This window comes from Pezoporus occidentalis, unplaced genomic scaffold (genome assembly GCF_034315485.1).
Source record: "Pezoporus occidentalis ecotype Australia unplaced genomic scaffold, CSIRO_AGI_Poc_V1 ctg40, whole genome shotgun sequence".
In the NCBI taxonomy this organism is placed as follows: domain Eukaryota; kingdom Metazoa; phylum Chordata; class Aves; order Psittaciformes; family Psittacidae; genus Pezoporus; species Pezoporus occidentalis.
In genome coordinates this window covers 4,728,083-4,755,205 of record NW_026915725.1, presented here as the reverse complement: position 1 = coordinate 4,755,205, position 27,123 = coordinate 4,728,083, and the positions used below count along the sequence as shown (strand labels likewise).

Sequence of the window (27,123 nt, the reverse complement as noted above, 5' to 3'; positions counted from 1 at the left end):
TCTAGATAGAAGGGCATTAACTGTGAGCTAGCAGGGAGGCTGAATAGAAAATGTGTGGGAAGAAGCTATAGCCACCCCTTTTTTCAGTTATTTATAAATGTTTATGAAAAACAAGAACTTTTCTCTAAAGATACCTTTGGTGTATGTTCTCAGTGAAAAATGGCAACACCGACAGGATAAAAAAGAGTGGAATACCTCTTCCATATAAAAGCCAAAAACCAGATCCTTTTCAGTATGTCTTTCTGAAAATTAATCACCAGACTCTGACTTCAGCTGGGCAATTTGAGGCCAACATAGTGCATTCCATAGTTTCTGTAGACTGTACTTTCCTGGTAATTCTTTTTCATTCTTCCCTGGGAAGAGCTGTCATTTTAAGTGTTTCCCCTCATTTCAGCTGTGACAGTGTGCGTTATAATACAAATACTCAGAAGAATCAAAGTTGTTCTCCAACATGTAAAATCTGTTCCTCTAGCTGATAAATATAACACTGTATATTTCATAGAATCATAGAATCAATTAGGTTGGAAAGGACCTTTAAGATCAAGTCCAACCATTACCCCAATGGGTATGGGCTGCCAATTACCCCAAGGGCTGCCAAATTACCCCAAGGGCTGCCAAATCCACCACAAATCCAGGTCACTGGGGGCCTCATCTAAACAGTTTTTTGAACACTTCCAGGGATGGTGATTCCAGCACTTCCCTGGACAGCCTGTTCCAATGCCTGAGCACCCTCTTGGTGAAGAAATTTTTCCTAATATCCAGTCTGAACCTCCCCTGGCACAGCTTGAGGCCATTACCTCTTGTCCTATCACTTGTTACTTGGGAGAAGAGACTAGCCTCCACCTCTCTATAGCCTCCTGTCAGGCATTTGTAGAGAGGAATAAGGTTCCCCAGAACCTTCGCTTCTCCAGATTAAACAACCTCAGTTCCCTCAGCTGTCCCTCATTGTGCTCCAGAGCCTTCACCAGCTTAGTGGCCCTTCTCTGGACCTGCTCCACCACCTCAATGTTTCTCTGTAGTGAGGGGCCCAGATCTGAACACAGGTGAGATGCAGCCTCACAAGTGCCGAGTGCAGGGGGATGATCACTGCCGTGGTACTCCTAAACACACTATTTCTGATACAGGCCAGGATACTGTTGGCCTTCTTGGCCACCTGGGCACAAGCTGGCTCATGCTCGGTGGCTGTCAATATGCACCCCCACGTCCTTTTCCACTGAGAACCTTTCCAGTCACTCTTCCCCAAACCTGTACCATTGCAGGGGATTGCTGCGGCCAAAATGCAGGATCCAGCACTTTGCCTTGCTAAACCTCATACCATTGGCCACAGCCCATTGATCCAGCCTGTCCAAATCCCTCTGCAGAGTTTTGCTATCCTCCAGCAGATCAACACTCCCAGCCAACTTGATGATCAGTCTTCCTTCTGAAATGCTACTGTGGCTTTTCAATGGGGCTCTGCAAATAGGTTCTGGCACCATTTATGACATGCCTGTGATACATCTTGTTTACAGAGTAATCATCATTGTTTTCATATATCTCTAATGCGCCCACTTCCTGCTCTGTTGTAATATTTCTGGGTGAAAGATCGTTTGAATTCCATGGATTTGTTAGGGTTTGTGTAAGATGTCTGAACATCTGCATTATTTTTGCCTGGCTTGTCTTCCTGTTTTCAGCACATCTTGAATCCTTTTGTCTTCATTCTGCTTAGCTTTACTGAGTTGCGTGATGTCTATCTTGGCCAGGTTGCCCCATGCATGGTGAGATGAATGAGGTCTTCTGAAGAAATAGGTTGAGCTGGCCTCATGTCAGCTTGGTCACTGCTGCTTGCTTTGCCTTGGATCAGCTAGTGGGACTCTTAAAGGACACTTTCTGTAAGTGCTCCCATAAGGACTTTTTAGGAATACTGGAAATGGGGATACAGTTAAACTGAAGAAATTGCTTAACAGCTTTAAAATTAATGGTTCAACAGGAAATTCTAGTTCCTTTCTGTGGTGGCACTGCCTGTCAGAGATTATACTCAATGTTGTCTGAATGGACCCTGGTTGGACATATTCTTCTGTACAGTTCTGAGCATGCTAGTGAAATGCAGAGTGGTTAATACTAAAGCAGGGGTTTTTGTAGAATGGGCCAACAGATGCATTTGTTCATTTTATTTGACAGACAAAAAGAACAAATTTAATTACTTTTAACTTCAGTGATGTGGAATGGTATGTAATTGGAATTTCTTAGTGAGTGACTGCAAAAAGAAAGAAAAATTTTCAATCTGTTTCAGTCTTTCAGCACTATTTAAACTATATTGAAGAGATGAAGTAGTTACATTTATGTTTTTACAATGCTTTGGAATTTTAGTATTTGCATTTATATAGAGAGGGGGGAAAAGTTATTTATTTAGCCTTGGCAGAAAACCAAGACTTGCGGTAGGAGAGGAGAAGAGAAGGCTGAGGGGAGTGTTAATTTTTTTTGTCCATTCTGTGGTGTTTACATTGATATAATAGATTTTTTCTTTTGGGGGGGGTGGGTGGGTGGGTGTTGTGGTTTTTTTTTCCTTGCTTTTGTTTTTATTTTTTGTCTTTTCTATCATGCTGGAAACTGGTTGTAATTTTAGCTTGTGAATGAAGACTTTCTGTATCCATTCTTTTGAAGACTTTCTGTTGCCACTCTTTGTCACTTCAGTTACTGAGAACTTCAGTATTTCATTTTAGAGATGTGCAACTGAGGAAATTAAATTGTGTCCATGGATGGAGTAACAGCAAATACCAACTAGAATGGTTAAAAGCCATAGTTTAGTATACTATTCTGACATTTTTTACTCATATTTGTTTTAACTGCTTCAAATCATGTACATTTCAAGTGTTGGTTTTGGGAGTGTTTGATCTGTTTTTGTCATTTCTTGAAGTTCTATGTAGTTTTAATATCTTTGAGACTTTGTGGCTGAAAAAAAGCTCAGTTCTATGATTGGAGTTTTTAAAAAATAAACTTCTGTAAAATCTAAAGCTTAGGACGCTCAAATGTACCAAAACTTCCCTCTAAAAATGTTGTTAGCAATGGGTCTTCTACCTGTTTCTGCTCTAAGAAATGCATCATGTTATTTACTGCAGTATCCTATGTTTTTTACTGCAGTATCCGAACATTAATGAGAGTCTTTACTCTTGCAAAATTCTAATAAGAGAGTAAAATGCTATTGTTAAGATGCAGAACTGAGGCAGAGAACTCAAGTGACTGGCACATATTTGCATGGAAAATGTGCAGCAATATTTTTATTTCCTTACCAGTAAGCCTGGCAGTGGATTCTTTCAGCATGTACTATGCTTTTTCTATTCAGTAGTACTTTATGCACCTGACTAAAAATTTCTGTTAAGACAATTATGAATTTTTGGGAAATTATTATTTTTTCTTCTGAGAGAAGTTTGCTTCTTCTGCTCTAAAAATGATCAACTGCAGTTGTGTTTTGTTTGTAACAGGGAACTTCAAATAAAATCACAGCACAAACTTTATTTGGGTATGATTTCTAAGTAATGTCCAAAAACAGAGGAGAAAACAGAATCTTGTTGACACTCCAAGCCTTCAAGTGTGTGTAAATTGGAGGGAAATGGGACCTCAACAAAATTAATGGACTTTATAGCTCAAGGAAAGGCTGATTCATTTAGGTATACTAAAAGACCCCATGCAAGGGCCCGTGTACTTTCTCCACAACCAAAGTATAAGTAAGGTAACTCGTATCTTTAGATCAGTCTGGCCTGCCTTCTGATCAGTAGGTATAATGCTGTCTCCTGGGTTTTTGGTACAGTATTTCAGTGAGACTGGATGGCATTTATACTGAGGAATGGTGTTTTCTATAGAAGGCAAATGATGTTCAGGTTTGTATAAATTTTATTCAGGGGTTTACTTGAGGGAAAAAGAAAGGGAAAATAAGTTTTTAAGTATGATTTCAGCATCTAGATATTTGAAGGAGATTGTTTTAGAACTTACTGAGAACCTTAGAAGATACAGACACAGCTGAGATTCATATCAGAGGAGATGCATTTTGCTTCAGAACATTTTCTTAATGATTGTTTTAGATGTGATTTATGATTACGACAGTGTGGTTGAAGCACTGTTTCTGACTCAGGACTTACAAAGCTGCAAATTGTTAGTCACTGAAAGTTGTGTTGTAGGGAAGTACAAGTAATGCTTACCTTTTTTTTTTTTTTGTGTTTTCCTAGGCATCTGCTTCTTTCAGTATAATATACATTAGAGAATGAATGTTGGCCAACATGGAATTGGTCTGGCTTGGTATAGTTAATGTTCTGAGTACGGAAGTATAAAGAGAGAAGCCTGGTGATCTCATGCCCTGTGCCTTGCAGAGAGGCTGAAAAATGCGATACATCGTATGCATTTGTGTATCTTACTTTTGTTTTAAGAACTAAATAAATTGCTGAAGTTATTTGAAAAGGTATTCTTATACTGTGCAGAATCCTTGTTGTCCAAAGAAGCCATAGTTACAAGTATTCTTTTCCTCTGAAATGATATGTGTTTACCAGTTTGTGTGCCTGTCTTTGGGGAATTAATTGTAAGAAAATAGTTTTTAATAACTCTGAGAAAAATAAAGGTTAAGGTTGAAGACCTGTAATGGGAAAAGAAAAAAAAAGCAGTAACATTTAAAAACTACTGATTACAATCTGAGGTGATGTGAGATTTTACAGGCTTGCACTGGTTAAAATTACTACATTAATATAATTTGTAGGCCTTGCTTGTGCTAGGAAAACAATATCTTGAATTTGAGTGACCCAGCTTTATGGGAGAGTGCTGTTTCAGAAAACTAGAGACAGGGTTCAGTCCTGTGTACCTCTGTCACGTAGTCGTGCTTTTCTTTGTCTTTGACATGGCATTAGTAAGTTTTAAAGAACACTGATTTAATGAAGGAGCCAGTGCTGTCTTTAAAAGTTGTTTTAGTAAAGTCCGAAATGTTATCTGATCCTGGCTTGGCATTCACTAAGTTGAATAAGATTTTGTGGCAGTGATGAGGTGGAGGTTGTCCTGGGTTCAGCAGTAGCAGTCATTTTTCTCCTTCTTGGTAGCTGGTGCAGTGCAGTGTTTTGACTTTCGGCCTGGGAACAGAGCTGATAACAGTGATGTTTTGGTCTGGCCAAGGACTTTGTGAGCCTCATGCTCTGCCAGGGAGGAGGGAAAGCCAGGAGGAAGCAGAGACAGGACACCTGACCCGAACTGACCAAAGAGGTATTCCATACCACAGCACGTCATGCCCAGGAGGTAACTGGGAGTTAGCCGGAAGGGCTGGGAGACTGCAGGGTTGGAGGAGGTATCGGTTGGTGCTTGGTCGGGTGGGGGGGGGGTGGGGGGGGGGTGGGGCGAGTTATCAGTCGGCTGGTGGTGAGATGTTGTATTCTCTTCCCTTGTTATTTCCTTTATCATTATTATCATTGGTGGTAGCAGTAGTGGTTTGTATTATACCTTAGTTACTAAACTGTTCTTATCTCAACCTGTGGGAGTTGCATTCTTTTCGATTCTCCTCTGTGTCCCTCCAGGAGTAGGGGGAGGGCAAGAAAGGGGGGAAGTGAGTGAACAAGCTGTCTGCCTGGGTTTAAACCACAACAGAGGGATAGGGTCTGAAGTAAATATTCATATTGCTATGGCATAATTATTTTTTTATTGGGGTGAAAGATGAAGAACATTTCTTATTTAAGTTATTTTCTACCTGCTGTGCTAACCTACCCCGATACTTTAAACACAAATGTCTGGTTTTCCCTCCCCATCAGAGTTTATTCTGGTACTAAGATGATAGAGTCTGATAGTGACATGTCAGCTGTACCTGAAGGCTGGTGGGTGCCAGATGTTAGAGTAAGCAAATACTGAATGTACATAAAGTTTTTTTTTGGCTATAGATGTGTGCCTTCCATTAAAAAGAGAACATTAATGGATTTTAAGTAATGCTAGTGTAAGTAATTTAACTTAAGTAGCTTTAAGTCATAATTCTGTCTACAAAACGCTGATGCAACATAGGAATTTTGTCAGGCATCTTTGTTGCTCCTGTTCCCAGAGTGGTGAAAGGTGATAGTCACTCACTAATGCTTTGACAGTGATAGTGGCCATTTTTGTGGACAGTCGGTCTTAGATAGGGTACTGCTAACATTCACAGTATGCCATTAACTTTTAAAACTGACCTTGTTTGAGACAGAATGTAACTAAAACTCTAGAGGCAAATTAATTTTCCTCATGTCTTATGATTAATTTTATTATCTGAGGGAATTAATGGATGCTTGTTACTACAGAAGACAGAAAGCACACAATGAAACTGGGTTTCAGGCTGCGATTTAGTAACAAACAGTCTGCTGTTTGTTGGCTGAGGAAATATCCCAACAAACAAGGGGGAAGGTGTTGCAAGCAAATGACAAATTTTATACAGAACTGAGTTCAACTTCCAGGAAGAGATGTAGCCATCATAGAAGGCTTGTACTTGTACTAATAAATCTGTAAAATATTCTCATTGAGAATTAAAAAAAGGTTGTAACTGGTGTGGTTCGTATGGATCAGCTATGTCATCAATTACAGTCTTAATTGTAGTTTTAGCCAGCTATTTAAAATAGCATAAACCAGCTGGGTGTTATCTTAAAACATTAAGCATGCATTAGTTTACTTTTTGGTTTGTAAGACACAGCAGGTTGCCGTGCCATTTGTCTTTGCTGACATTGTGAGGAAAGAAGGATCAATTGTTGCCAGAAGTACAGATGACTGACTGTTATGTAGAATAATGGAAAAGGCCAATGTTTCAGTTCCATTGGGTAGTTCAGCTGTCTGCTGAAGGATGAGCTAACTGAAGTACAGCATTATGTATGAGTGAACGGTGTGGGTTTGCAAGGCTGGATGTCAGCTCTGAGCCTGATGGGATCTTAAGGCTGTGGAGAGCACCGTGCAGACACACTTTGGCTGGAGTTGCTCCAGCTCCAGCAGAATTGGCACTGAAACAGTGGAGTCATGGAAGTAAACTGTCTCCATGCAGTGCGTTTTGTGTGTCTCTGGACTGTGCTTGCCAGTTGTTTTCAGTTTTGGGAATGCCATATAGGCAGCTCATGATCTGTGTTTCAAAAAAGTTGTTATGATGCTTCAGAGATGAGGCTGGCTTTGGCAGCAGTGCAGATGCTGTTCTCATGGACTATGATACAGAAGAATGTCTTTGTCTGTGATGGCTCTCTATGCAAGTCATTCAATTCAGGTGTCTTGTGGCACAATCTGCCTGCAGATTACCCAGAGCTGGCTATATTAAAAACAAAACGAAACAAAAACCAAACAAACAAGTAGGAAAAGTATAATGTGTGGTTCTGCTGTGGGTTTTCTTTGCCGCCTTCTCTTCCCTGTCATCTCATTTGCTTGTATTTATAAAGTATCCCCAACTAAATAAACCAAAATTCTGAGTAATGAAACAATGTTCCCGCCCCTTTACTCTGCTCTCGTGAGACCTCACTTGGAGTATTGTGTACAGTTCTGGTGTCCTCAACATAAGGAGGACATGGAGCTGTTGGAGCAAGTCCAGAGGAGGGCCATGAGGATGATCAGGGGGCTGGAGCACCTCTGATATGAAGACAGGCTGAGAAAGTTGGGGCTGTTCAGCCTGCAGAGGAGAAGGCTGCTTGGAGACCTCATAGCAGCCTTCCAGTATCTGAAGGGGGGCTACAAGGATGCTGGAGAGGGACTCTTCATTAGGGACTGTAGTGATAGGACAAGGGGTAATGGGTTCAAACTTAAACAGGGGAAGTTTAGATTGGATATAAGGAGGAAGTTTGTCCTGGGTTCAGCAGTAGCAGTCATTTTTCCCCTTCTTGGTAGCTGGTGCAGTGCAGTGTTTTGACTTTCAGTTCGGGAACAGAGCTGATAACAAGGATGTTTTGGTTTGGCCAAGGACTTTGTGAGCCTCATGCTCTGCCAAGGAGGAGGGGAGGCCGGGAGGAAGCTGAGACAGGACACCTGACCCAAACTGACCAAAGAGGTATTCCATACCACAGCACGTCATGCCCAGGATGTAACTGGGAGTTAGCCGGAAGGGCTGGGAGACTGCAGGGTTGGAGGAGGTATCGGTCGGAGCTTGGTCGGGCTGGGGGGGCAAGTTATCGGTCGGCTGGTGGTGAGATGATGTATTCTCTTCCCTTGTTATTTCCTTTATCATTATTATCATTGGTGGTAGCAGTAGTGATTTGTGTTATACCTTAGTTACTAAACTGTTCTTATCTCAACCCGTGGGAGTTGCATTCTTTTCGATTCTCCTCTCCGTCCCTCCGAGAGCAGGGGGAGGGCAAGAAAAGGGGGGGAAGTGAGCGAACGAATTACCTGACTGGGTTTAAGCCACGACAAAGTTCTTTACTGTGAGGGTGATGAGGCACTGGAATGAGTTTCCCAGGGCAGTTGTGAATGTTCCATCCCTGGCAGTGTTCAAGGCCAGGTTGGACGAAGCCTTGGGTGGCATGGTTTAGTGTGAGGTGTCTGTGCCCATGGCAGGGGGGTTGGAGCTAGATGGTGTTAATGTCCTTTCCACCCTAGCTATTCTATGATTCTATATAAGCAGGATACAGTATCACTGCTTGGTTCTCATGTTTTGGCACTTTTAGTTGGATGCTGAATAGATTCTGCCATTAGGTTGTTCCTCTCAGTTGACAATCTGTTAAATTATTTTATTTTTTTTTTAATTTATATTTTAATCTTTATTCATCAGAGAAAGCAACCAGTGAGATGAACACTGCAGAGGACTGGGGCCTCATCTTAGACATCTGCGACAAAGTCGGACAGTCACGCACAGGGTAAGTGACTTTAGAGATTTCCTCACCAAGCTTTTTTAATTTTATTATTTCAGTCTCAGATGAGAGGACTGAAATTTTTATTAGCTTATATAGTCTTTTGCAACAGATCAATTAAATTTATTACAAGTAAAAGGAAAATGTATGGGTTTTCTGCTCAAGTATTTTACAGTTCTTCCTTTGGAGATACTGGCTGATCTGTTAAAATCAGGTTTTGTGTACAGCAAATTTTTGGCAATGTAATGGAATAAATTAGCTGGTATGTTTTAGCAGTGTCATTGTAAACCTAGGAGACTTCAGGAGGGCTTTTTCTTATAGAATCATAATCTAGGTTGGAAGTGACCTCCAGAGGTCATGTAGTCCAACCCTCCAGCTTGAAACAGGTCTAATTAGATCAGGTTGCTCAGGACCGTGTTGAGTCTTGAATGCCTGCAGGGTCAGAGTTTCCAAAACCTCTATGGGCAACATGTTTCAATATTTTACTATCTTCAAGTAAGTAAATAAATAACCCTGCAATATGATTACAATTTCCCCTGTTCCAACTTGTCTGTTGCATCTTGTCTTATGACTGCAGCTCTAAGAAAGGGTCCAGCTCCATCTTCTTTGTATTCTATTATTAAACTGAAAGCAGTTCTCCATCTCTTGTCAGACTCCCCTCTGACCATGCTGGCACCTCTCAATTTGATTTACTCTAATGCATCAATACCCTTCTTTCACTGGGGAGCCCCAAACTGGACAAAGTACTCAAGATGCCATCTTACAAGAATGGAGGGGAAGGATCACTTTAGCAGCCCTGTTGGTAGCACTGACCACTTGTTTGACCCAGAAGGAAGTTGGTTTTCTTTGCTGCCAGGCTGCACTACTGACACCTGTCACCCAACAGGACCTGCAGATCCTTTCCTGCAGAGCTGCTTTTTAGGTGGTCAGCTGCTGGCCTTTGCTGGTGCAGAGGATCTGAAAGATAACACCTTGTCCTTGTTGTTGTTGACCTTAATGACGTTCCAGTCTGCCCATTTCTTCAGCCCATCCACGTCCCTTTGAAGATTAGCCCTGCCCTCCAGTATACTGATTGCTCCCCTCCACTTTGCTGTTGTCAAAGTGAAGTTGCTGAGGGTGCACTGCCTCCCATAATTCAGGTTATTAGTGAAGACATTTAGCAGTGTTGGTCCCGGCAGAGATCCCTAAGGGACCCCACTAGTTACTGTCCACTAGCTGGAATTTGCACCACTGGCTGGCAACTCTTTGAGGAGTTTAGGAGGCCAGCCAGTTATCACCCAACTTACCATCCTTTTATCCAGCCCATGTTTCACCAGTTGGGTGATAAGGAGACTGTGAGCTTCCACTGTATGTGGAAACTGCTAAGACTGAGGTATAAAGCATCTGCTGCCCTTTCCTTCTCACCAACAGGCCACCAGTGTCTTTGTCACAGAAAACAATGAAGCTCTGTGTTTCTTTCCCTTGTTTGAAGAAGATATTTTCTGTCACCAGAACTTTAATAAATATACATTTTGAAAATGTGATACTAAATTAAACACATCTTAATATGGTCTGCTAATGCTTTCATTATTGATTCTTTACTGAGCTCTCATAGAATTTATGCATGCACATGTTTTTTGGACATGAAACGTTAAAGCACAATTTGAGCTAGCAAATAAAAATACAGTTTAAAGACATTATTTTAGTGTATCTAGTGGTTTTATTCAGTGTAGTACTAGGCTTTGTAAATGTTTTATATGCATCTGAAGCATTCCCTGTAACAGTTCAGTTCTAAAGCTAAAGAATAGCCTTAAAAAGAGTTTGCCATTGCTGCTGTTTAGTGAAAGGCTTCTCTGAGAATGACTTGGATTGCCTTCTAAACCTGCAGGAAAACAGTGTAACATGTCAGACAGCAAATTCCCATCTGGGACTTCTGTTTCAAAGGACAGGTTTGCAAATAAGCTTATTCCTCGGGATTAGAGAAGGTCTCCAGAGGAGTGTTTATAAATAGCATGGCATATTGAGACTTCTGTGCTGCTGTGTATAGTTGTAGTTAAAATAACAGTTGATAATAATGTTTCACATTAGTCTGTATATATCAAACTGCATTTCTGCTCCTTGTGCATATTGATGCTGAGCCTGTAACAATATTATTGAAGGCTTCAGTATCCTGTTTAATCACTGAAAACATTTCCACAGGCAAGATTTAGTCTCACAGCAACTTTAGCCTAGACAGTGCTCAAACGTATGTAACTGGCAAGAGGCGGCTGCTTGGGTGTACAGACAAAACTAGAGATCTTCCAGGAAAGTGTGGCTAAATTGCTATGGGACAGCTGGCATTTGTCTTATGGTTTGTGGGTTTTATTTGGTTGGTTTTGGGGTACTGTGTGTGTGTGTGTGTTTTTGTTTGGTTGTTGGTTGGTTGTTTTTTGTTTTTTTTTCATGTGTAATAAAACAGTGGGTTTATCCTGTCTGTGACTTTAACCTTTGTAATATTTACCCTGCTTGTAATAATAGGCTGTCAGTTGACTCATAGCTTAAATTCAGAATCTGTTAAACTTGCTGATAGTGGGTTTTCTTTGATTTAATGGATTATGTCATTCCAAAGCAAGGTAAAGCAAGACAAGGTTCCTCATTTTAAGTTTAAATAAGATGTGCTACACTGAAATCCTCCTGCAGTTTAAGTTCCTGTGGCAAGGATGCTAGTCTTCTTAACTGGGATATGCTTTAATCTTTTAACCAGTTCTGCTCCAATGCAAGCTGGCTGTTGCTGGAAGAAGTTACAGACCTACACAAAAGCTAGTCCAAAGAAATCCAATGTCACTAGCAAATGGTTTTCTGTGTACCAGTCTGTAAGCTCCATTGCATGCCTGCAGCATTTTAGATCATCTTATACCTAAAGCCACAGTAGACTAGAAGAACTACTCTTCGTGAACAAGGACTTTTTGTCCTACAGTGTTACATGATACATTGTCTTATTTAGGTCTGCCAAAAACTTGTTTGCATCCAGAAGAATTGTTGTTAACTGTTATGTCACAAAGGTGCTACATTTTCTCATAAGATTAATTTTTAAACCTTTACCCAAGGGCTGCCAAGACTAGCACTAAACCATGTCTCGAAGGGCATTACACATTTTTTGAACAAAAAAGCCAGGAACAGAAGTGTTCAAAAAACCACTTTGATTTGTCTAACTATAAGACAATCAAAACTTTGTTTTTAATCTCTGAATTTGTTTCAGGAACTTGTACAGCTCAGCAGTTACATATTACATTGTTTGCACCCCACTTTTTTTTAACATTGGTAGTGAGCAAGCTGCCTTTTCAGCATGGGAACACGATTAAAACTTGTGTATTTTTTATTTTATTTTTATCATATTTGACTGGCATTTTGAATCATCTTACTACAGAAAAGATACAGATTTTTGCACAGTATTGGTTTTCTGCAATGGAAATCCTTACACAACTGAATCTATAGTTTATCAGCTCTGAGTAAAATAACATTATAAAATCTGAATGATTCATTAAGCATAATAAAAGAGAAAATTAAAGGCCACATATGGTATATTTTAGCATGAAGCACCACTCCTTCCTCAGTGAGTTCAGTGTTAGCCCTGTTTGCTTTGAGATGGTTGTACCTTTTGTACATTTATACCTTTTGTACTTTTATATTTGAAGCTATATCATCAGTTTTTCTCCAGAAAAGTTACTTAATAAAAATGACAGCTGGAAAAAAAAATGAAGTCAGTGAAAATTCACCAACAGTTGAGAAAATAGAAATGTTAATTGCAGCACTCTCTGCTGGGAAAAATTGTCACTGGGAAATGGTTTGTCTATGTTGCTGCTTGCCTAACTGTCTTGATTTCTTCTGGATTAATCACTGCCTCAGTGAGTCAATATTCTGATTAGATGATTCTTCTTGGTTGTTTTTGTGCCTGTTTGTACAAGAGACAACAGTAAAACTGCTTGCTTGATAGTCTTCCAAGCTACCTTCCTTTCTTTCCAACCTTCCTTGTTCACCCAAGTTACTTAACCTCAGTAGCACTGCAGTATACGTCTAACAGGCTAACCAGGAAGCTCTTTGACTAGCTTGTTTTTAAAGAAGCAAGGAGGAAAATTTAGTCACCTGTGTAGTCATGAGCCCCACAGTCAAGTTACCTTAGACTGTAACAGAACAATAAATTTCTGAAAATGTATTAAATGCTTTGTGCAGAGTAGTATTTTAAATTTCAATTGCTGTTAATTTTGTCTTTGCTAAATAAAACACAATCAAATACAGTATTTTTTTACTCTAAAACTGAAATATGTTGTGAATAGTTTTTGGATATATTTGTATATAATGCTGTAACTTCTATTGTATCTTTCCCTATTTTCCATTTACTGATTTGTTATTCCTGCTGACTGTGCTGCCTCTGAAATTTTGATTGTAGAACTGTTGGAGCTGAACTGTGGACCAATATTTGTATAGCGTCTGGAGAGGTGTCTAAGAAACACATAGAATTCTGTTCTCATGGGGCATGTGCCTTCCCTCAAATTTCTGTATAATGCTTTTCACTTTCTTTTACAAGCTAAATTGTATGATGGATTAATTTGAAGTAAAAATAAGGATTACAGATTTGTCTAGAATAGGGATTCTTAGTCTGTGTGACTAAACATCAGTAAGCCTGGGTTGTTGTTTTTTTTTGGTGTAGATACAAGGAAAAGATTATTTTTTTTTTACTGTTGGAGCATGTTAGAACAGTAACACTCAAATAGTGATAATTTCTGTTAAATATGTGAGCAAATAGATAAGGTATTCTTATGAATTACTGAGGGGTTTACGTGGTTTTTTGCCTCTTCAAAATTTTACTTGACATGTATGGAACATTATTTGCCTTTGAGGCTTTCTTGAAACTTTATTACTTTTTAATAAGACTTGGGATTCCTTAATAAAAATGTCAGGCTAATGGTGCTGTTCCTGAACTGCTAAGCTCTTGAACCTGCACCCTACCTTTATAAATACTGGTTTAACAATTAATGGACATGTGCTTTTTTGTGCTCACACTTGTATCACATGGGTAATCCTACTATTAAATTAATGGTTAAAAAAATCAGTTATTTCTGAAAATTTTGGCCTGTATTCTTTCTCAGTTAAAGTGAATGCATGATAATGCATGGATAATTAATAGATAAAAGGCAGTGCTTGCCTTATAGCCTTTATTTTTAATAGTTGGTTATATGAAGGTATACACTGAGTGATAAGTAGTCTTGCTGTGTGATAGCATTTTCTAAAATTAGTACTACTAAATATGAGGTGGACATTTCTGTAAAATGTAGACACTGCCAAATATAGTATAGCCAAGCTGTGGTGTAACTTATACCTGAGTTTCATGTTAGTTCTTGGATATCAGTTGAATAGAAAAACAATTTTGGTAGCCTTTACTCCCCCACCCCAAAAAGGTACCATAAATATTCCAGAAATACATCAAATCTCTTAGTTTAAATACACCTCCTCTTTTCCTTTTTCCTTACTTACCCTCTTTCAGGGTACCTTTTCAGATCTATTCAACAGGTAATGCTTTTACGCCAGTCACAGTTCCTACCCCAGCCTCTCTCAGCCTTCTACTACCTTTAAAGACAACAGAACAACAGAAAATCACACAGATTTTAGTATGCTATACTGTGTCTGAAACTCCCATTCAAATTATTTCTTAAATTTGTTTTTCGCACTATCTACCACAGTGTAGATAATACTTAGAATTCTGTATTCAATGGTTTTGAAACTGATGTAGAATGTTCTAATAGGGTCTTTTAGGGCTTCCTGGTTTATTGCATATATTCTTTATGAATGATACTCTGTAGATGAGAAGAGACTCTGAGGAACACAGTGGTGGTAATATAAAAAAACCTCATCAACCTAACAAAAGGGTGTCGGTGATCAATATGTAAGCAAATATCCTTACATATGTATGTGAAATATGGAGGAGCGGGTGCATGCAGTACAGAGAATTACAGTCCTCTAACTGCAAGGGATTTTATGCGTTTCTAGAATATTTACAGTATTTAGCTGTAACTACAAAAGGTAATGTAACTTACTGACACATTTTGATAAGTAAGAAAGTTAGCAATCTTACAGGTAGAACTGGGTGCAACTACTAGAAGTGTAAATCTATTGTTTTTAATGTTGCACTTATATGCTACTAAATAATTTACTGACAATGTTATTGTTTGTAAGTGTTATCAGGTGTACAGTAGGAAATGTTCATTCCATTACATCTTTTAAAATCTGTCTTGTGTTTTTCAGGCCTAAGGACTGTCTCCGTTCTATTATGAAGAGAGTGAACCATAAAGATCCCCATGTTGCTATGCAAGCATTAACAGTAGGTTCTTTTTAATGTAATGCTTTCACTTTGTGAACAATTATATTGCAAAATATATTCTCTGAGTTTTAATCTTTCTTTCTTTAGCTTCTAGGAGCTTGTGTATCAAACTGTGGTAAAATCTTTCATCTAGAAGTCTGTTCAAGAGATTTTGCCAGTGAAGTAAGCAATGTGTTGAATAAGGTAATGTATTGCATTGGTTTATACAATTCATAGAAAAGTGAAATCAGACAGAGAATTGGGGTAATATGAAAGTGGAATGGAAACTAGTTTTGGAAGACTGGAAATCTGGGAGCTGGGGAGGAGGATACAAGGTTACTGGGAAGACTGTGGCTGTGAGAAAGAACTTCCTGAATGCCACTTGACACTACTTACATATTCTGTCTGTGGGAGGTGGTGCGTGGTGTGTTAATTTGTAAGTATACAAATTCATTTTCATGTTAAATAACAGCAATGAAATGCTAAATACAGATGTGGTGAAATGGAGATAATGCAGAGCTTATATATAACCTTGTTTTATTTTATTTTGGGCCTAGTATGTATTGTACAAACACAATGCTGGTGTACTAGTCTCTATTTCTAACAAAGATATCCTTTAATGATACAGTTGACTTGAAAATAAAGTATTTATGTAGTTTATATTGAGAGTAACATGAAATTATTTTATATGAAGTAATTTAGAACAGATTCCTACATTATGTAACTAGTTTCTACTGTTCTTGCAGGGTCATCCAAAAGTTTGTGAAAAGCTGAAAGCCCTTATGGTGGAATGGACTGATGAATTCAAGAATGACCCACAGCTTAGTTTAATATCTGCTATGATAAAAAATCTTAAAGAGCAAGGAGTTACTTTTCCAGCTATTGGTTCACAGGTATATTAAATTCTGTGGGTGTTCTTAAAGGGCATCACAAATTCTCTTTAGTCTCAGTTCCGTATTTTATAGTTTGCAGTCTTGAATTTTGTGTTTGTCAAACATAAAAACTGTCTTGTCTTAATAGAACATTCCTTTGAAGGGTGAAATCCCAAGGGTTGGAAGGGACCTCAAAAGATCATCTCAAAATGCTATGACTTACCTTAGAATTTTACATTGCAGATGAATACAGATCAAAATGGTGAACATAATGCATTGTCAGTTTTTTGTTGAGTTAATTTTTACATCTTTCACTTTGGCCAGGCTGCTGAACAGGCAAAAGCAAGTCCAGCTCTAGTTGCCAAAGATCCTGGTGCAGTAGCCAACAAAAAGGAAGAGGAGGATTTAGCTAAAGGTGAGTGCATTTACTTGCTGACCTAATGAATATATTGGTAAATGTCAAATAAACCAGGAACAAATGTTTTGCTTCCTATATGAATAGTGTATTTATGGATTGTGGTATTCCTATATGAATAGTATATTTATGGATTGTGGTTATGATTTCCATTCCTTTCCCTTTCTCTGGGGCAAGTGAAGCACATTCACTTGCAATTTAAACATTTGATGGATGGACAAAATACGGATTATAGTATAAGTTGTATGAAAGTATTTTGGGTACTCTAAACTTTTATTCCTTTGAATACTGCTTCTGTGGTATACTTTGAGGCTTTGATTGCTCTAAGCGTGAATTACAAATGTCTCACTGCAGTCCCAATAAAAAAAACTAGGGTGGTTTCTTTTGATTTATTGTACTAAAGTATATTTAATGGTCATTTAATGATCCTTAACGAGACATGTGTGAAGAGTTATCTCTTTTGGTTTGATCTTTTTGGTTGAGATACTGGTTTTTGATGTCAAACTTCAGCAATGTAAAGGCATCAAGTGTTAGCCCTTGAATGTATTACGGCTTTGGGCTTAGCACTGGCAGAGGTTGTTCAGGGAGGTTGTGGAGTATCCACCCTTGGAGCTATTCAGAAGCCATCTGGACATGGTCCTGGGCAGCCAGCTGCAGGTGATCCTGCATGATCAGGGGTTGAACAAGATGACCTTCCAAGGTGTCTTCCAACTTTAACAAATCTGTGCGATTCTGTGTATCTAAGCTACAAACTCCTGATCTAACAGAGAAACAGTGTGTGCCTGAGCAGTTGTATCTTTTTAATATTTCAAGTGATGTGGAAAGTTCAACATCATGTATATATTAGTAAGGATGTTGATACTTTACATCAGTTCAAGGTAATAACAGCATTTTAATAATAAAAAATGGATGACTTCACTGAGTTATCCTGTTCATACTTACGTACTATTTATTCAACCTGTGCATGTTGAAAACCTCAGTAAATCTCTGGGCAGATTGTGCTCTCTAGTTGTAAACAATCTTTTTTGTTTTTTACCATTATTTCTAAGTGAAAGGCAGAAGTTGATCATGGTGCAACAGGAATGGCAATATATTAGAAGTTTTCACAGAGCTAAATTTTCATATAATTCAAACTATTTTTATAGGGAATTTTCATGTTAATGCCTCTTCTTTTGTAGCTATTGAACTGTCACTGAAAGAGCAAAGGCAACAGCAAGCAACACTTTCCTCTTTGTATCCGAGCACCTCAAGCCTTTTGACAAATCACAAACATGAAGGCCGAAAAGTTCGTGCAATCTATGATTTTGAGGCTGCTGAAGACAACGAATTAACTTTTAAAGCTGGAGAACTTATAACTATCCTTGATGACAGGTAATTTATATAGGATGCTTACTAGAAGTACAGTAGACTGTAAAAATCAATTGGCTAGGATATCTCCTACGTAGAAGAATGCATTAGAATACCATTGCGATAAAATATGTTTAAACATTAAATACTTTATTTAGTTATCTCCTAGATTTTTTTACATGCAAATGTAATTGCATAAAGATTCTTGTATAAATATTTCTGCATGAATACAAATTGTATTTATGTACAAGTAATAAAAATGCCTTATACAAGGCAATTATTAGGAAGATTCATGTGAGTATTATTAATATGTGGGTGCTTTAATTATTTTTTTATCTTTAGTGATCCAAATTGGTGGAAAGGTGAAACTCATCAGGGTATAGGATTGTTTCCATCTAACTTTGTAACAGCTGATCTTTCTGCTGAGCCAGAAATGAGTAAGTAACATTACATTTATGTATCTATATTGAGCCTTGCCATGGCCCACAGGATACTTCTGTAGTGATTTACCTTCCCTTATGATAGAGTTCAGCTGCAAGTTAAGATGATACTCAAAACTGAGAAGCCTTTGCTTTGCTCTCACAAACAACAGTCATACGTTTGTGTCAGACCAAGGTTGCCCAAGCTGGCATTTGCTGAAAAATATGGTCCTGTCTGCTGCTGGCTTTGTCGGTAGCTTCTTTGAGACTTACTTAAGAACTCCACTGAAATCTAGAGAGATGCAGGCAACAGCAGTTTTTTTCCAAATTGCCTTTTTGCTTAGTTGCAAGGGTACCTACCTAATCAAGGAAAACCCGAAAGCCCCTGGGCACATAGTCACTGGAGTCAGGTTACCACAGTTCAGACAATTCAAGAAACCTCCATCCTGTAGGTATATATGTGTGCATAATGGAAAGAGGGTTTCTTCTGCACTGCTTATCTTCTATGTATTTTTATCATCTAACCTACTGTAAATATTTAATACAAATACTAAATATGCGACAAGGTTTTAAGATTCTAGACCTGATTTCCGTAAATCTGATGGGTTTGCAAGATTAATCTCTTGTGATTTCAATACGAGTGTGCCATAGGTATGAGCAGAATTACATGCTGTAGGGGTCATCGGTTCTATGTTAAGACAAACTGATAAGAGTAGTATGATAAAAGTAGTACTTGGCTTTTTTTCCAAATATGTAGGTTGTGTTTTTTTTTTTTATTGTGGCCTCCACTACAGGAGAGTAAGATGCTTTTGCAGGTACTATTTGATGAAGAAAGAAGAGCAGAATTTGAGAACTTTCAATTCTATACTTTGCTCTGGAGAAAAGAAGGCTCTGGTTTGTCATAGATGATTTTAGCAGTGTTCTCTTAATCCTGATTTATTAGCTCTATTTTTTCCAATTACTCTTTCTTAATTTATTTTCTTGATACTTAATAACAAGTATGTTATGTGCAGGGAGACTGCAATACAGACATTTACTTGCTAAGACATGTTTCAATTGAACCTGTCTGAACTGATGTCTGTTAAGCAATTTACAGATTTGTTTTAAAAAATTAAGTATGTGGAGAAGGTTTTTGCCTTCAAATGTCAACAAAATACTATTTTTTTCTTAAATTCTCACAGTAGATATTTGAAATATGAAGAACTTAAGCAACACGCTAGCTGTATACTTGTGCCATTGTTCTGTTTATTTTTATTTTATAGTAAACTGCTTGTCTATTTCATCTTACAGTGAAAGCTGAGAAGAAAACGGTGCAGTTCAGTGATGAAGTTCAAGTAGAGACTATAGAACCTGAGCCTGAACCAGTTTATATTGATGAAGTAAGCATGATAAAAGTACTGATTTTCAACTGCTGGTACATTTAAATATGTGATGTTTAACCCTTTCATCATGTATTTCAAAACCAATTTGAAATATCAGGAGAACATAAACAAAAGAAAATGAATAGGAAGGGAAAGTTACTAATTAAAAAAAAAAAGTGCAGTATTCTAGTTTGTTCATGTGTTTTGAAGTTCTTAGGAGTTTCTGAAACTGAATATGGAAACTGTATTCCATTTAGGGCCCTACTCTAGGATTGTACAGCTGTTCACCTCCAAACTAGAAGCTTGGTGTGGAGTAACACATTTGCATTCAAGTTTGTTTTAAGTACTTCAAGATACCTTGGAGATACCCATCTTGAATACTGTTTTAGATTTAGTTCCACTGTAACCACCACTGTCTTCCCCCAGTCTGAAAGATCTCTTTCCTTCTCTGAAAACTGTGAGCTTTTTGTTCTGTGTAAGTTATACTTAGCAAGATTTGCACAATCTCTCCACAGTGATTCTGCAAGGTTCCCCTCTGAGCCCAGGATGTTTTCCTCTGCCGCCTTTTTTTCTACCTTTTTTTTCCTTTTAATCTTTCCCCTTTCCCTACCAGAGGGCTTAGAATTGCTGTCTTTAGAATTGTTCCCTTTCTTTCTCAACTAGGTTCAGTAATTGTTTTTTGAATGAAGGATGAGTTACTGCCTTCCTAAAGTCCTGTTTAACTCCTGCCTCAAATACCCTTCCTCCCAACAGATATTAGTTTGTGATCTGCTGAAATAGCTTATCTCAGGCCCGCCTTGAGGTGCCTTCCTTTTGTCTTTTGTGGTTCCATGTTGGTTTATGTTTTATTGTCTTCTTTTTAAAATTACCATACTCTTTTAAGAAAGTAGTTCATCTGGCTTCTTCCTGCTTTTTATGGGATTAAGGAAGAAAAAACTTGGTTTTAGTTTCCACTTTGATACTGCCTTTTCCAGCCTAGTTGATTCTATGATTCTATATAACTCTGGCCTGTTAAAAGCTATTTACTTAATAGCACTCAGCTAAAAAATGACTTTTTTTCAATCATTTAGATGTAATGTTTGGTTAAGCAGTATAGTTTACTCCAAGACATAATTTTGAAAGAGTTTATGCGTATTAATTTTCTACCCTTTGGTACTTTTATAAATGGGTTGCATTTCAACTGGTTAACGAAGGATGGCTTACTCTGAAGTCAACCATGCAAACTATCCAAATGTCATCTTAAAAAAAACCTTTCATATATGTTAGTGATGATATTGCTCATGTGCAGATAGGCCTCATACACTTACAGAATGCAGGATAGTTTTTCAGTGAATTTAGTTTTAAGTACCCATTTCTTTTTAAATTATTCTCTCAATGCGTTCTGTCAAAACATTTCCACTAATCCCACTAGGTGGTGACATTGCATCTGTAATAGTGGGAAAGGGAAAAATAGAAACTGCTCAGAAAATACTATTTAGAAGGACTCCTAGAAATGAGTATTCTGCACGTTCTGCTTGTGCTTTTATCCACTTGTGATAAGAAATGGTAACAGTTTTTATCATTTGGCTTTCCCTTGTTTGGGCATCTGCATTCCTGTAGAGTAGCATGCATGGTTTGTATTTTCTTGAAGTTAAGTCCAAAGCCCAAGAGGTCAAAATGGCTTTTGTAAATAGCTGCTCTAATTTACTGTGCTGAAAGTGTTAATTCTCCCACACCCACATATGCCCTAATTACACAATTTGTGTTCTAGGACAAAATGGACCAACTCTTGCAGATGTTACAAAGTGCGGATCCATCTGATGACCAGCCAGACCTCCCAGAATTGCTTCATCTTGAGGGTAAGAAGATGTTACTGTTTTTTTTGTTGTTGTTGTTTTCATCTCTGTAATTATATAATACTAATTACTAATAATACTAATTACCTCTATCAAACCTAATTGAAACTAAGCTGAAACTATTTCAGCTTCATGTTCACGCTACAAGCATGCAGAAGGGCTTGAGCTGTAATTATCTTCTGACTTCCTGTTTCCCATATCTAAGAGACTAAAGTGCAAAGTTTTAAAATAAAAAAAGTCCACTCCTCTCTAAAAATATGTATTCTCTGTTCTTTTTTTTTTTTTTTTCAAGAGCTGGGAATGCTTTTCAGTCTTATTTATCCTTTATTTTTCCTTTTTTTTTCCCCTTCATAAAGTAGCACAGCATGAGTTGCAAAAGGAGTGTGAGGAAGATTCCATGAGAGGAAGCAGAAATACTACTGAGGCTTAAATAGGCCTGTGGGTATCCCACATGTGCTTTTCACATCGTGTATTTCTGTAGGACTTTAATATTAACAAATTCTTTAGAGTGCTACAAAATAGACTAGTTCTTTAAGCTCAAATTATTCAGACTACCTCTTCAAAGAGGCCTTGTAGACCATTTTACCTGGGTTGATAGATGTATCAAAATTTTTGCGAGCGAACTTTGGAGAAGGAACTAAAGAAACTTATTATAAGACAACGTTGGCTTTTTATCAACAATTTTTTATTTTATTGACAATTCAGAGAGGACAAGAATTTTTTAAAGAAAATGGCACATTCCAGACCTACCTGTCTAGAAGTAAGTCAGAAAAAAGTGCATATGCTTTGAAAGCTTTTGGATAATACCTGTCTTTCCACACCCACCTGGTTCATCATACCTGTAAAAAAAAAATTCCCTTTTTAGGTACTGCACATCAGTGACATGTCTGCATGTATTCTAGTTCCACTAAAGCTAAAGAAGGGTAAAAAGAAACATGAATGGTTTTATTCTTTCCAATAGTACCAAATATAGCTACAGAGGCTGTTGTCTAAGAAGCAGATTGCCTATATCTGGTCCAAGACAGAGGTAAAGAAATTAAAGGTATGCCTGTCAACCAACCTCCAGATATGGCTTACATTAGGATCTCCTTTCAAAACACATTGTGAGATCCTTAGAACAATGATGAATTTTATATTAAACCATGTGACTGCTCCTGGAATCTGAAAGCTGTAGTGTAGTCATATGATAGCTTCCCAGCTACCTACAACAGTACTTGGCAAACACATGGCTGCACATAGTTCTACAATGGCATATGCATGACTGTATTTACACTCAAGTAGGCCTTGGGCAGCTACTATTTTTGGCATAGATTCTGGGCATTTTGTTATAGATGTGTGTTGGATCTTTTGTTCATATCAGTGGTGGCAGGTGCTGATCAAACCACTTCATTTTCTTCTGCCATCCAGTTGTCCAGTCACAAACATCTTTACATTGGCGAGCTCATCCCAACACTTTGCAGAGCCGAGGGTTTGTGGTTGGCAGCAGTGCAATCATCATGTTAGCGTACAGAAATCTAATCAATCCTTCTCATGCCTTTGACATACTCTGTTCCACATAAAAATAGGCATAACTTACACTGGGTTTTACATCTTTTCCCAGTGTTTCTGCCAATGTATTATTGATCCCAGGTTCAAAGAAGCAGATAGGTGCCTTTTATACATGTCCTTTTTTACCTGGAATTGCCTCCAAGGAACACATCAGTGGTGCTCTTTGACCAGTCATGGCCAGAGGCTTTCAGGACCTTCTGCATCTCTTAATTTGGGAAGACTGGGAGTGAAGACAGTGTTTCACAGCTGCTTATAATGCATTTAGATCAACTTTGATGCCTTTTCTTATCTCTCAGTTTTAATGTTGAATGGTGCTTGGGATTAAACGCATATCTTGATTAGTAAATATTTCATTGCTTGAATAAGTGGTCACATCTTGCATTCTGGAGTTGGGTTAGACTGTAGCATCCCCTTCCAGCTACCCTGTTTCACATTTGGCAGACTCTTTCTTTTTGCTAGTTAACTGTGGTTTGCTTGGCAATTACATGAACCCCATGTAATTGTGCTGAAAGTTGGCAAGGGGTGCATTTTTGTTTATTTTTATGCTTTTCCATTCTACTTCTGGTAAATTTTTGTGTTCTTGTTTGGTTTTTGTTTTGCATGTGTTAGTGGTTTGAAAAAGTCCCCTTACCCCTATTAGGATTCCAGTGAGATAGCAAAGTGCTGTAAGTGTCTTTGATGTGCACATTATTTGAATCATTGGAACCTGTTTCCCCTTTCATTGTTTTCATATATAGTCTTTCTGTAGCAATGTTAGTTGAGCACATGGTCTAGGTTGCAGTGGCAGATTTTCCTTCTTGAAGAAGAGCTTGCCTTTCAGATTTACCTGAACTTTTTTACGCAAAACAGTTTCAGCTTTATGCTCCCCAGATGTTAAATGTTTTGTTTTGCCCTAGTTGTATTTTGTTTTTTAAATGTACTTTTAAAACCATACCACTACTGAAAACTTCAGCTGTATCTCATCCTTACGTTGTTTGTGACACTACCTCTGTTACTATAACTTTCTTAGCGTAAAGAATTAGCATCCACACATTTTCTATCCGATAATTTTTTTAAAAAAGCTGCTTTTTGACTCTACAGTGTGGAAATCTTTATTACTCTGATAGATTTTAATGTCTTTCAATTCTAGCAATGTGCCACCAGATGGGACCTCTCATAGATGAAAAGTTGGAAGATATAGACAGGTAAAAAATGTCATGTATTTTGATTCATGTTAAGATTCAGTCTTAGAAGTGTTGCTGCTTAATCATATGTTAGTTTCTAAGAACACTGGAAAAGAAAACAGGCATATTTATTAGTAGCTTCTCATCTGGGATGAGGCATGAGGGTTTTTTTTTCCATAGTCACATGATATTTTATAGTATTGTACCATTTGACATTCTGGCACTTGTCAGGCATCACTTCACAGGCAGTAAGAATATGTTGCATATCCCACCTCGTGGAAAGTTCCTCGTATTGTCTGCTCTGTACTGAAGTTATCTAAATTGTAGAATAAACTGCAAAATGTGTTTTCTAGGAAACATTCAGAACTTTCAGAGCTCAATGTTAAAGCAATGGAGGCTCTTTCTTTGTATAACAAATTGATGAATGAAGACCCTATGTATTCCATGTATGCAAAACTACAAAACCAACAGTATTACATGCAGTCATCTGGCGCTTCTGGCTCTCAGGTATGTATGTAACTTCCAATGGCCATTTAGGCTATCAAGTACTTACTGAGCTATGGTTGATTTCTTAAATTGTTACTGATAAACAGTTTTTCATGAGCTAAGGTTTTTACAAAACTTGCTCAAATATTTTTTTTACACTATACTTCTCTACATTACTAAAATAAATATATACTGATATATAAAGTATGGTGGAGCATGTTGATTGCAAGTAATAGTTTTTCCTATTTCTGTCCTTGTATTCTCACTCCCCTCACTCCCTGAGTTGGAAACCTCATTTTATTATCTTTGTTACCTTAATGCTGGGTTAAAATAATCTTGCACTCTCAGAGATGATCTCAAATGAAAGAGCAGTGTTTTCTCTCAATACAATATGTAAAAAAAAAAACAAAACCAAACCCCAGCAAAAAAAACAACCCCCCCAATAAAATACTGTTTGTTTTCAGCTGCAAGCTTTGGATACTCTCCTTTTGCAGGTTCTTTTCTGTTCAGTACTTTTTGATCAAGGAAAAAACCCCTCCTGTGCTTTGAGGTGCACATAAAATTAAAAATGAAAGCTGCCAGAGCTTTGCATGGTGGGTCAAAAAAGAAAAAAAGAACCAAAGGAGAACAATTCCTGGTTAAGATTATGCCACTGTAAATTCAACTTCTTCTTTTAGTTTCCTTTTTTTGAAATATCAGTAGAGAGCATTTAGCGTTCAAATTATTGAAGTTAAGAATTATAGTTCTTTCATGGCAGCATTTCCATATAATTGACTCTTATCTCTGGGTAGGTCTTTTGGCTTATTCATATACTATGGTATTTTTCAAAGGTCTTTTAAACACTTAAACATTTAATTCCATAGTCTAATACACACTTCCTGTAGTCTTTTCCTGTTTATAGGAATATATAACATTTCAAATGGCTTTGGGTTTGTTTGTTTTGTTTTTTTCCAATAATCTAGTAGCTTCCAACAAATATGTACGTTCAGTGGCTTTTAAAGAAGATAATATATGTTTTTTCAGTGTCATTAAGAGGAATATTGTCTTCCATTCAAATGTTGTTGTGATAAGCAATCATATCGTGACCCTATCAAATAATTTTAATATTTTTTAAATGGGCATGTTTCTGGGGATTCTTAAAGTGAAAAACTGGATTTTATGGTGAAGATGAGCCAGTATAAAGTTCTGAGAAGTTAAGAAGTCTCATGCCTTTGCTTCTATGAATGTCACCTGCAATTCATGGAGTTTAAGATAGAAGAGCTGTATATCATAAACTTACATGAACACATGTAAGTTGTGCATGAAACTTGATAATTCTTCTGGTAATTCGTGTTAAACCAAATAATTCACTATTAAATTCAGTTTACAAATTCAATCTTGATTTAGTTGACTCATCTGCTAACAAGCTAGTCCTCTAGTTGTAAAACATTACCTTATATTCAGTTCAAATTTTCTCTTCTGTCCCACTCAAACAATTCTGTAATGGCAATCTCAACAGTTACGTGATATGACAGGTTAAGTAACGACACAAAACCAATACATTACTGACTTTCCATTTTAGTGATTATACCTTATGAAAGTCATCTGGGCATCAAAAAAGTATTCTCCTCTGGGCTGTTATTTGTTACATGATTTAAATTCTTTGGTATTTTCATTCAAAAGTAGTTAGCATGAGCGTTAGTCATTAAAATAAAATTTGGAATACAAGTTTTCCAGTAAACTGTTCGACCTTTCTGGTACTGAAGCCTGAGATTAGAAATGTAAATAATGTCCTTTGAAAATCTGATAATTGTTTTTTTTGCATTGTGACACTTAATTGGAGACAATCAGTTGCTGTCTATTAAAACGTCTGAAATAGAAAGGTTTGAGAGTCTGTATTTTGAGTTCTAAAGTCAGATATTGAATACCAAATTTTCTTGTATTTTGTTTTTAATATTCCTTTATTTAACTTCCTAGGTTTATCCTGGGCAACCTCAAAGCAATGCGTATTTGGTGGCAGGGAGTGCACAGATGGGCCATATTCAAGGCTACAACCTTCCTCCTGAGCAGCTGTCTTCTCTTAGCCAAGGCACAGTTACTCCATCTGCCAGCTCAGTACTGCCTGGTCAGCCTGCACAGGCATCCTACACAAAGTAATCTTAAATATTTTCCTATTCAAGTTTAGATGAATTTAAACATACAGAGCGACAGGAAATATTTAAAGGAGATTTTTTTTTTTTTCTTCTAGAAGTATAATTTTAAATGGAACTGACAGAAACTTCAGTGCAATTATTTCCAGTGTGCTTTTTGGTGGTGTTGTGAATTTGGTAAAAATTCCTGACAAACTTCAAATTTTACCTTCTTTTTTTTTTTTAATGATTTTCTCTAGGTTTTTATTTTGTACATGAGGAATATATGATTTATATCTATTTCTTTTATATAAAAGAAAAAATAGAGAAAGTGCTATAGACATGACTTTTTATGATAACTTTTAATAGACATTTAATGATGATGATATCTGCTGCTCTGGCTGGCTTTGCATAATTTCTGAGATAGTATGTATTGTATTGTTCTCAAATATTTGACTGTAGAAACATGGGGAGAATTC

At 37.5% G+C, this 27,123-nt stretch overlaps 1 protein-coding gene across 1 annotated transcript in view; it reads left to right on the top strand.

Annotated features, from left to right (window-relative positions):
• Positions 1–27,123, top strand: part of STAM (signal transducing adaptor molecule) — a 38,462-nt gene that overhangs the window by 5,096 nt on the left and 6,243 nt on the right. Inside the window, exons 2-13 of the mRNA XM_062633686.1 lie at positions 8,699–8,783; positions 15,036–15,111; positions 15,199–15,294; positions 15,837–15,983; positions 16,287–16,377; positions 17,556–17,748; positions 18,067–18,161; positions 19,434–19,522; positions 21,255–21,342; positions 24,017–24,071; positions 24,404–24,557; positions 26,493–26,668. Coding sequence (XP_062489670.1) covers positions 8,699–8,783; positions 15,036–15,111; positions 15,199–15,294; positions 15,837–15,983; positions 16,287–16,377; positions 17,556–17,748; positions 18,067–18,161; positions 19,434–19,522; positions 21,255–21,342; positions 24,017–24,071; positions 24,404–24,557; positions 26,493–26,668 — 1,345 coding nt within the window. The remainder of the gene's footprint in view (positions 1–8,698; positions 8,784–15,035; positions 15,112–15,198; positions 15,295–15,836; positions 15,984–16,286; positions 16,378–17,555; positions 17,749–18,066; positions 18,162–19,433; positions 19,523–21,254; positions 21,343–24,016; positions 24,072–24,403; positions 24,558–26,492; positions 26,669–27,123) is intronic.